The following is an 11063-nucleotide window of genomic DNA, read 5'->3' as shown; positions in this document are numbered from 1 at the left end:
AAAAAAAAAGATAAACAGCTAGTGAGAATTTATGTATTTATCGACTTCTAACTTATCTTTTTATTCTACCGCTTCATATTCTCATAATCATAAAACTAAAGATTCTGAAAGAAAAATACATTCATAATCTCGTCAAATATTTTGGCTAAATGGGGAGGCTTACCACCTTGTATTAACATAGATAGTAGATCTGGACATACATGCTTTCTCCATTTCACAATATAAGTCTTTCTAACATTGTCTAGATTTATATATATGCTAACTAGATGCATAAAGACTTATTATAATATGAAAGGAACATGGAATTCGGCTGGATCGACCTAGGCCTACTTATGCGTACCTGGGCCAGCCTTTCTGGGCCGGCTTGGCCCAATAGAGATTACGCGCTATGCTCCCATGCTGCCTTGGTGTCGTCTGTGTGCTCGCCGCTGGCGGCGCTCACGACGGACCTCGCGCCCTGATGATCCTGATGCGCCGTCTCCAGGAAGTCGGCGCGGCGGTGCTCCTCCTCGCCGACCACGCGAGCGCGCTCGGTGCGCTCGTGCGTGATCTCGCGCGCCGCTTCCCGCGCGCGCGCCTCGGCGGCGAGCGCCTCTGCCTCCTCGCCTCGCTTCTCCTGCCCCGACGACATGATCACGCCCAACTAGATTGATGGTTTCCTGTTCGTCTAGTCTAGCTTCAGTAGTATATGCACCGCTGCCTGCGACGATGAGCCCACACGTTCCTCTTCGCCGGCGACACGTATGAACCCGTGTACAACCATTGACACAATGACACGTGTCACGTGCTCACGTCTGCTTGTTCGCTCTCACCAGACGAGCAGCGCTGCGCCTGATTGTTCCCTTGTTTCTCATGTCCCTACAAAATAATAAAAATATTTTAATAAACATACGCTACTTTCTTTCCTAAATATTTCCTAAATATTTGACGTCATTGATATTTTTATATACGTTTAACTATTCATCTTATTTAAAAGTTTTACATATTTATTAATTATTTTTATATCATATCATTTATTGCTAAATATATTTTTATGTATATATATAGCTTTACATATTTAAAAAAAACTTAAATAAGACGAATAGTCAAATGTTTACAAAGAAGTCAACTAATTTGATATATCAGTCAACAAATATTTGTGTCTAAACTCGATATGTACAGATTATAACATGAACTCTAGTTGGTATACGAATATCTACAGTCGTATTCGTTTACCGAAGCATGCGAAAGTCAAATTTGATACTGCATAAATATTTATACAGTGATATATCATATTAATCTATATTTTAAAACCTTTCTTATTTAAAAGAGCTCCCATGTTGACCATTCCATGAGAATCTCTGAGAATCCATGCAAAACAACTCAAAACTGATTCTAAGCATCCATACACAAAGTCTGGAAAATTATGTGGTTGCTTGCCCAAAAAAAAAAACTAATTATAAAGCTAACATGGAAGGATGGTTATTTGGCATGCTTATTTGGCGGTGCAATCTTGTGCTACCAAGCTTCTCCCAGCTCTGTCTGATCGAAGTAGCAACCGGATGGTCCATCCTGAGGAAGCAGAGCTGCCTTCACTGCTCCTCTCGCGCCTTCTTCAGGAGGGATGATGCCCGTATTCCAGTTGATCTCGGTGTTGACAAACCCAGGGTGAACGCAGTTGATCCGCATCTCAGGATGCCTCCTCGCTAGGATCCTGGTGTACAGGTTCACAACAGTCTTGGACATGCTGTAGGCCGGCAGCATTGTTGGCCACCCTGCCTCCTCAAGCCGTTCCTTCTTCAGGTCAGCCAAGAACTCATTCAGCATCGCCTCGATCCGTGCTTCGTCCCACATTTCGACGTTGCGCAGATCATCACGGAGCTTCTCGTTGGGCATTCTCTGTGGCAAGTTGAGCACAGGAACTATCATGCATTAGGGTAGTAATTTATTTTTCCTGCTTTACAAGTACAGAAGTTTTTGTTGTAATATGTACCTTCAACTCTGACCGAAGAGAGGTGGTGTTAACAATTCTTGCTCCTGATGTCGATTGCTTCAGTAGCGGCAGGAGAGCTTCTGTTACCCATTTCAATCCATAATAGTTGGTGTTGAGGCATTTTACTGCCTCGTCGTATGTTTGTACGATCACTGATTGGATCAGATTGACTGCTTTGCCGGATAGCTGAATTGCAAACACGTTTGTGGTTGAGATGCTTGCTACCAACTTTTCACTTGTGCATATAAAAAAATAAAACTCTTGATTGAACAAATAACCAGTGTTCAAAGCTCCCTATGAAACACTAAACATGAAAATAAAAGTATATTTGGACAGAAAAGCTACTGACAACTGTAGGGGCATATTAAATACTGTATAACTTACAAGGGAAAAAAGATAAATAAAATAGGGCATTCATACGAAGCTATGCTGGTCGCTGATTGCAACAGATTATCTACTTGATTATAGTGATAAGTTAAATATTTTGAGAAAAAACTTCACAAATAGCTTAGAAGAAAGTTTTTGAGAAAACATATTATATATCTTATTTTTAGAGGTGTGGAGCAAATAATTCAAGGTAATAATGCGGTCAAGTAGCTAAAAAGAACAGGGATAAGTCTACAAACCCAAATCTTGGGATCAATGTTGAGAGCTCTCAGGGCATCCTGGTCTACTGCAACCCCTCCAACACCTGCATTGTTCACCTGCATTTCTGATGTGATCTTCTTATATGTTCTCATGATAGATTGATCAGACTTAGTAGTAGGGAAGGAAACAGCATTTACCAAGATGTCAAGCTTCCCGAATCTACTCTTGATATATTGGGCTAATGAAGCACGACTGCTATCATTGAGTATATCAAGCTGATGGAAGATTATGTTGGAGAGGTTAGATCCATGGCGAAGGGACTCCACTGCATCTTTTCCTCTTTTCTCGTCCCTTGCTGTCAGAATGACAGTCACACCTTGGAGAGCAAGCTGGCGGCATACCTCCAGGCCTATTCCTCTATTTCCACCAGTGACTACTGCAAGCCTAAATCCCATAGGCCAAATTTTAGCATCCTGTTCACAAGTGCACAATTTTTTTTATGTATGGCAAAATACCTTTCAGGAATTGTTTTGTTGTCATGAGTTGCTACCTCAAGCCTGTGGAATTAGCAACATGAGTTTCGTTGCATCAGATAAAACAGTAAAAATAACTAGGATCTTTTTTGTGCTGAAAAGCACTGGTGGTACAGGGTAGTGTTCTTGCTATCAAAAGAAAATTGCAAAAAAAAGAAAATTGCAATAGCTCATTTTTTTATTGATTTACTTGGTATCTCCTGACAGCATGAAAACAACAGAAAAACAGAATGCTGCTAGACTATCAAATCGTTCTTTAGAAGTTCAGGCTATGTTGCACCTAATCAGCTGACCTTTTCTGAGAACTATGAAGCAGAAAGGAATAAACAGGCAATAGCTTTTATTGCCGTGGAAAAATATACTAGTCCAAGAATGACTGATTCACTGCCCCTGTTATCAAAATCTTAAAAAAGAGTAAAAAATTAATTTATTTGAACAAGGAAAGTTATCCCTTGTTTTGTTGAAAGCAACACAAGCTTTTGGGTCAGTAACTGAAGTTACAGTACAGCTCCAAATACCTTGAAAAAAATTTGCAACCTTTGTAATGCTGTATTCAGGGCAATTTCAAAAATTCAAAGTCTCAGGCATCTGTGGCATCGACAGGAATACTGCATTTTACAGTGAACCAGTCCTACATCAGACAGACTGACGAAATGGAGTACCTGTGCAGCGCTGAAGACGACTGCATCGCCGAGGGCGCCGCATGCGAGCGCGACTCCATGCGGGCGGCGAAGATGGCTATCCGATGTGCTCGTCCGTGTGGCTGGAGCTGGAGAGGGGAGCGCAATGGGGTTAGGCTGGGTCGGACCCTCCAAGAACTAGATGAGTAGCTCGCGGCGGCGGCGGCCATCGCACCCTGCTGCTTTGGATCGATCGAGATAACCGAGAGAGGCACCAGCCGTCGGCTTTTGCTTAATAAATTTGGCCGGCGTTCCTCCGCCGGCCCCGCGAGAGGGAAAAAAATGGAGAGAGAGGGAGGCGGCGGCGCTTGGGGCTGCAGGGTTTGGTGGATGGGCTAAACCCTAAGCCGCACTGCCCCCTTTTTTTTTCCTACCAAGACCTTCCTTGCTTACCACCTTTTAGGTCTTCTTGTCTTGTCGCCTGCAGGTTCGTCGGCCTCGTCTTGCGATGGCCGACGTGATGGCTCCGTGCGCCGCCGCTCGCTGGACTGCCGCCGGCGCCGTGGACGACGACGGTGCTCACCTGGGAAGTCGGACCCGGGCTTTGTTTGCGGTGGGACCCACGTGGCAGTGAGCGCGACGGGAGTCTGTGTCACCGAAGACTGCTTTGACCGTTCAGCGGAATGAGATGACGGGGCATTGACCGGTCAACTTTAGACCCAATCCTTCCCCATTTTGACCCATTAAATCAACATGAAAAATTCCCCCAAAATTCCCCAATCTTTCTTGAATACGGCTCTCCGCCATCCTACAGGATTTGAAGTCAGACAGATAGAAAATGGAGAAATAAAATGAGAAATATCATGACTGCCAATGATTTCACAACTAATGTCAACTTAGTGGATTGAACAAGACGGTAGAATAGATGGTACCAGTAACGTACCTAAGGAATTATGAGATGGTTATGAATTGACGTTACTTCAACAACGCTACCAAATATGACGCCTTTGGTTTTTTGTCACACATTTAATCATTCATCTTGGTAAAAAAGTTTATGTAAATATGCAAAATTTTAAGTTAAAATTAAAACATATTGATAATAAATTCAATCACGGCAGAATAAGTAATAATTACATGTTTTTTATAAGACAAATCGTCAAACATGTAATAAAAAGTCAACAACATCATCTATTAAAATATGGAGTGAGTATTTATTAGCATACGTAATATCTGGAAATGTACATTTGTCGTATTAAAAAAAAACTATTTACATTTGTTATATTAAAAAAACTATGTAAATATGTGGAAATGTAAGTTATAATTAAAATAGATTTAATAATAAATCTAACCACAATAAAAAGTGATAATTACATACTTTTTCTATAAAAAAATGATTAAACGTGTGTCAGGAAGTCAACCACCTCTCTTGTTAAAATTGAAATACGGAGGGAGTGCAACATTGGAGGTGTCATTTCCACTTCAAGACAAAACTCTAGTCTTCAGGCTATAAATCCTGTAACAATCTAAGCTGATGTTCATCCTTCAGCTTAGAGAAGGAGAGTTCTGGCAATAAAATGAGCACCGATCTGAATATAGACGGGGGAAGTGTTAGAACCTGTCAGCAACAGAGATGCGCTCAAATTTTATTAGACATTTTGAGATGATTTTGTCACTTGTATTTAGTAAAGTTGTAGTCTTGTAGAGCCAGGCATTCATGGAAAATACCTTCCCAAGTCCAAATATGTGAGGCACCACGAATTCAAGATTCGAACTTAATAATTTAGTTTAATATTAAGATTAAACTAAGTGCTAGTCTGTTTCATGGTATAAAAGTGATAAAGAGATAGATTTATGACCTATGGTGTGAGTCATTCAGAAAGACCATAACCCAAAGTGATTTGAACATGGACAAACAATAGCACACAATCCAAGCAATGACTTGGAACTCCAATGTTCAGATTATTATTGCAGTTTCTTCAGCCCTGTTCAGTGAACTGAACACCATTGACGAGGAGATTTGCTCCTGAGATCTTTCCAAGTATCTATCTAGATTCGAGATGATCCAAGGAGATCCTTGCCTTATGAGTAGGGAGCACATCCTTGTCATCGGCAATTATATGTAACTCTTGTAACTTTGCTGCTGTGTGAGACATCCTACACATGCAACACTGCGAGGTTTTCTGCTACCTGTTCGTTGTTCAGAGAACCTGTTCGCTTTGGGTTTTGGAGAGATGGCATGTGCTTCACAAAGTGAAAGTGATTCTCCGTGCATTGAGCCACTGAAATAAGCATTCCTTATTTCTCATTACTAGTATGAATCATCTTGTTCTGTTCCAAAACTCATCAAGAATTTCTTACTTCAAGTTTAGTTTACTGAACTTGAGACCACAAAAACAACAGAAGGTAATAAATTCAGTCGGCATTTGCAACTAGCTGATTGTAACAGCGACCGGAAATAGAGCTATCAAACTGGATTAAACAAGTAGGAAAACATTGCGTACAATGTAGTGTATCAGATCAAAGGATTGGAGGAGATGTCAATAACTGAATATAACTCTAGAATACTTGCACCAATCATTACTACTGCTACCGGAAACATGGTCGACGCAGCATTTGATATAGTATTCTCCCAGCTTGCAAGTTGCTAATAGTTGACTTGCTTTTGTTGTCAATCAAAGCATCAGGCACAAACACGGTGCAATCCTTCTCTCTCTCTTCTGAAATCTTGCCCTGAGAATTCATTCTTTATGTTACAACTGGATCACTCCAAAACTGAATGTACATGAGGCGCCTTACTGTTACTGATTAATTGCAGCCACAACTTTTCTGAATATTCATACAGCAAGAAGTAAAAACAGCACAGATCAAAGAGGTATCTTTCAATGATCCTTTATTAAACGCGTAGATCGCTATCAAGGTGATGGATTTTTGCGAAGGAAGTTACAGAGAGCTAGCTGGCCAAACCTGCCGACACCTCCAGATAAACATGGAGAAATGGAGCAAGGAGCCAGCGTTACATGGGGCCTGGAAACCTGAAATTAATCGATCTTTCCATGTCCTTCTCCGATCGGCCTCGGTCATCATCTCAAGAGTTAGAGGAAGCAACCAAAATAATGGCCGACTAGCTGTGAGATAAGGCTTAGGATTTAATTGTGTGGTCTCCATCTCCATGGAGACGTACCTCCCCAACAGAAATTGCAGACCTCTTGTAAACTGCTACATGTGGGTGGTAGGGCCCTGATTGCGTTGCTCCTTTTGGCCATTAGCGTCCCCTATTGCTTTCCAGTTTTCCATCCATTTCCATGGACTAAGCACGGAGAGGTGCCACGTTGCGATTTGAAGGTACCTTGTCACATTAGTGTGCCTTTAATTTCCAGCAGGAACTAGGAACCACTCCTAAAGCTGCTGAACAGTGTGCTCCTTTTTGCAAGGGGGAAAAAAAGTTCAGAGCTTTGCAATTGTTTCTCGGAGAATGAACTATGTGCTGTGCAAGTATCTGAGTATTGAACAATCTGAAAAAGAAGATGATGAAACCATCAAGACATGTGATGCTGATAAATTTGCTTGGGATTTGTCGTTCACTGACCAAGTAGCGTATGCAGCAGTATTGTGTATTGCAAGGCAATCGTTGTTTTGCCCGAAATTAGCCGCCTTGGTTTGGTTGTAAAATTCTTTCCTCGACGCACGAGGGAGATACCACTCAACACGTGGTTTTAACGACGAGGACATAAACTGTAGAGCTGGTATTTCTCAGTACTAGTGTAAGGCAAAAGGGGTTAGTAGTGAAGAGACATTATATATGGTAGCTGTCGCTGTTGTTTCCCAGCACCTCTCGCTCGTAGCCCCCACTTGCTGCTTCTTCCTCCTTTCCTCCTCCTCCGATCCTACAGTGGAGCCGCGGCTGGCAGCATCACCCCTCTTCTTATCCTTTTAACTGCTGGACTTCTCCTTCTTCCTCTTGTTTCGAGCTGACTGCCAAGCTTATGGAAAGAGAGAAATCAGCAGCAGAGCAGATAGACATAGAGAAAGAGAGAGAGAGGTACGCTGTTCTGTGCTTCTACGATTTAATAAAGATTTCATCTTGCTGATGTTTTTGTGGTACTTTGAGTTCCCTAATTTTGATGTGTGTCTGTATACGGCCTAGTTTCAGCTTCACTTGTTCTATTCTCCTCTCTGTCTTTGTTCATCATCTCGCACATGGGTGCATGATCTTGTTTTCAGTTCTGACAAATTACGCCCTTTGTTAATGGAAATCATCATTTGAGTTACAGAAAGTGTATGGTCATTATATGAGTATCATAGTAATTACTGTGAGCAAATTCTGATTTGAGGATGGTTTACGTGCTGCAGGTATAGTTTTGCTGCTATAAGTCTGTAGCGAGAGGAGAAGACGATTGCTTGAGTGTGCACGGCGGCGATGATGGGAGCTGCGGTGACCATGGTGGATCGGCGCATGTCGTTCGCGGCGGAGGCGGACGGCGACAGCAAGGCCGCCTTCGGATTCTTTGGGGGCGAGTGCTTCATGGGGGAGGGCGACCTCGTGAACCCGGCGCCGGCGCAGCAGGTGCACGAGGGGTTCGGCGACGACGAGAGCGACGACGACGTGGACGACATCGAGGAGCTGGAGCGGCGCATGTGGCGCGACCGCGTCCGGCACAAGCGGCTCAAGGAGCTGCAGCAGAGCCGCGGCGGGAGGGAGAGGGGCGGCGGCGGCGGCGAGAGGCAGCAGCGGCAGTCGCAGGAGCAGGCGCGGCGGAAGAAGATGTCGCGGGCGCAGGACGGGATCCTCAAGTACATGCTCAAGATGATGGAGGTGTGCAACGCGCAGGGCTTCGTCTACGGCATCATCCCGGAGAAGGGCAAGCCGGTGAGCGGCGCCTCCGACAACCTCCGCTCCTGGTGGAAGGAGAAGGTCCGCTTCGACCGCAACGGCCCGGCGGCCATCGCCAAGTACCAGGCCGACAACGCCGCGCCGGGCACCGAGGGCGACGTCGGCGGCGCCGCGCCGGCCGGCCCGCACTCCCTGCACGAGCTGCAGGACACCACGCTGGGATCGCTGCTCTCGGCGCTCATGCAGCACTGCGACCCGCCGCAGCGCCGCTTCCCGCTCGAGAAGGGCGTGCCGCCGCCGTGGTGGCCGGAGGGGACCGAGTCGTGGTGGCCGGAGGCCGGCGTGCCCAAGGAGCTCGGCCCGCCGCCGTACAAGAAGCCGCACGACCTCAAGAAGGCGTGGAAGGTCGCCGTGCTCACCGCCGTCATCAAGCACATGTCCCCCGACGTCGAGAAGGTCCGCCGCCTCGTGCGGCAGTCCAAGTGCCTGCAGGACAAGATGACCGCCAAGGAGATCGTCACCTGGCTCGCCGTCCTCAAGCAGGAGGAGGACCTCTACCTCAAGCTCCATCCCGGCGCCTGTCCCCCGCCGCTCTCCGCCGCAGCGGGCGCGATCTCGTTCAACGCCAGCATCTCCGGCGAGTACGACGTCGACGGAGTCGACGGCGACGAGGCGGGAAACCTCCAGAAGGCACCTTCCGACGCGACCGCGTTCATGGACCTTACCATGGACGCTGCTCTGAGCAACAAGTTCCTGATCATGCCGGCGGCGCTGATGAAGGAGGAGGCCATCGACGTCGACTTCGTCCAGAAGAGGAGCGCGCCGGCCGCCGACGAGCCGGAGCTGATGCTGAGCAACAGCAACACCCGCATCTACACCTGCGACAACGTGCAGTGCCCGCACAGCAACTACGCGCTCGGCTTCCTCGACCGCAACGAGCGCAACGCCCACCAGTACGCCTGCAAGCACAACAACGCCGCCGAGAGCAAGGCGCCGCCGCACCTCTTCGAGCCACTCGCCGGCTTCGACTTCGACCTGCCCGTCGACGGCCAGAGATGCCTCGCCGGTCTGATGACCATGTACGACGCCGACGTCGCCACGCAGAGGAACGACACCCTGATCAACAATGCGATGCAGCAGCAGCAGCAGCAGGTTAATTTCTTCATCCGCGACGACGCGCCGTTCGGAGGCGACGTCGCCGCGGCGGCACCGGCACCGGAGTTCAGGCTCAGTTCAAGTTTCAACGTGTCAGGAGGTGGCGCCGTGGAATACGGTGGCGCCATGCAGCAACCGCCGGCGAAGTACGCGGGATCCTACTGGTTCTACTGAAACGATCAAATTGAATGGAGATGAAGAATCGCCATCGATAGATCAGTAGCTTGTAGCTGTAGGGCATTAGAACTCATAATTAAGCCTGATTAAATCTCAGTGTGCTTGTAAGAATTGTTGGTTAATAATTTTCAGTGTAGATCCATGCAAAATGCAAGCTTGCAAACCAGATAGCTGCAAATGGTTCATGCCATCAAACCTCTTTATGGAAACTTTCATGTTGATTTCTGCCGTTGTGCTTGCTCGTTTACTTGATAGATTTCTTGTGATCTTTTCTGATCAACCTATATGGGCACGAACTGGAAATTGAGCCATGAACAAGGTCAAAGTTTTGCTCGTGCAACAGCTCAAAGATCCAATCTTTTAGTCTAAAAATACAATTTTTACTCCGAAAATACAGAGAGATATTGGTGTTCTTTAATCTCCCGCCAGCCGCGTGAAAGGTGTTCTTTCCTTTATCTAGAGAAGTGATGTTGCCCTTTCGTGAGCACAGAGGCTCTTTCTTATGCTTTGCTTGGTGGCGATCCATCATCTTGTGCCCTTTTTCTTTCATTCTGTGACCCCTCACTCACATGTTCCTAATCCTGCATATCATGGAGGAGCTATGAACTGTTGAGTCATGATAAGGACTGCTTACCTGACGGGCAGGGCAGTCCAGCACACGCAGCACTCAGTTTGATCAGCCCTTCGATGAGGGTAACTCGTTTTTCCTTTTTTATTTGCTTACATAAAAAACGAGGGTGGCTGATTTCTGTGGCTTAATTGGTTGGAAATGGCCTTCAAAACGTATGAGAAACAGATATCTCTACTAAGTAAAAGTAGAGTTGTCCGTTCTATTCCCCACTCCACATCACGCGAAAACCACTACTTTCTCCTTATCACAAGTGTCGCAAAAAACGCTGCATACACAAAAGCTTGAAAAAAATCAAGTGAATTTCTTAAAAATTACAATTGTATGAATCTATATACTTGTGCAGTCTATTATCAATTATACGGGATTGCCATAATGCACAGATATATTAAGAAAAAATATGGTTGCTCCCCCTCATATTCAGAAACCATACAAAGGAGTGAACATTTGTTACTGAGGGACATTGGAGTCAATTGTAAGCTTTAGATTTATAAGCTAACAGTATCATGCAGAGGCCACCAAATCTGGTCCTGTCGGCTCCAAATCGTTCTTGAGATCT

At 45.6% G+C, this 11063-nt stretch overlaps 2 protein-coding genes across 5 annotated transcripts; one reads left to right on the top strand and one right to left on the bottom strand.

The window, feature by feature from the left end:
- Positions 1-1191: 1191 nt before the first annotated feature.
- Positions 1192-4300, bottom strand: LOC102719406 (short-chain dehydrogenase/reductase 2b-like). 4 transcript variants are annotated; one of them, XM_015839429.2, is made up of 7 exons: positions 3949-4300; positions 3756-3862; positions 3076-3117; positions 2758-3004; positions 2599-2676; positions 1973-2158; positions 1201-1878 (listed from the first exon to the last, which is right to left on the bottom strand). In XM_015839429.2, exons 2-7 carry the CDS (start codon positions 3812-3814, stop codon positions 1498-1500), a joined length of 993 nt encoding a protein of 330 aa, XP_015694915.1. In that variant the 5' UTR covers positions 3815-3862; positions 3949-4300; the 3' UTR covers positions 1201-1497. The 4 variants fall into 4 exon arrangements, with proteins under 4 accessions (XP_006658151.1, XP_015694915.1, XP_015694917.1 ...); XM_015839431.2 differs by having other exon boundaries at positions 4167-4300; XM_015839430.2 differs by having other exon boundaries at positions 4170-4300.
- Positions 4301-7548: 3248 nt separating this feature from the next.
- On the top strand, positions 7549-10101 carry LOC102712377 (protein ETHYLENE-INSENSITIVE 3-like 2). The gene is made up of 2 exons (XM_040526047.1): positions 7549-7752; positions 8064-10101. Exon 2 carries the CDS (start codon positions 8131-8133, stop codon positions 9871-9873), a length of 1743 nt encoding a protein of 580 aa, XP_040381981.1. The 5' UTR covers positions 7549-7752; positions 8064-8130; the 3' UTR covers positions 9874-10101.
- The last annotated feature ends 962 nt before the right edge of the window (positions 10102-11063 follow it).

The sequence above is a fragment of the Oryza brachyantha genome, chromosome 7 (genome assembly GCF_000231095.2).
Source record: "Oryza brachyantha chromosome 7, ObraRS2, whole genome shotgun sequence".
NCBI lineage: Eukaryota > Viridiplantae > Streptophyta > Magnoliopsida > Poales > Poaceae > Oryza > Oryza brachyantha.
The sequence above is the reverse complement of the archived record's forward strand: the minus strand, read 5'-3'. Positions and strand labels throughout refer to the sequence as shown.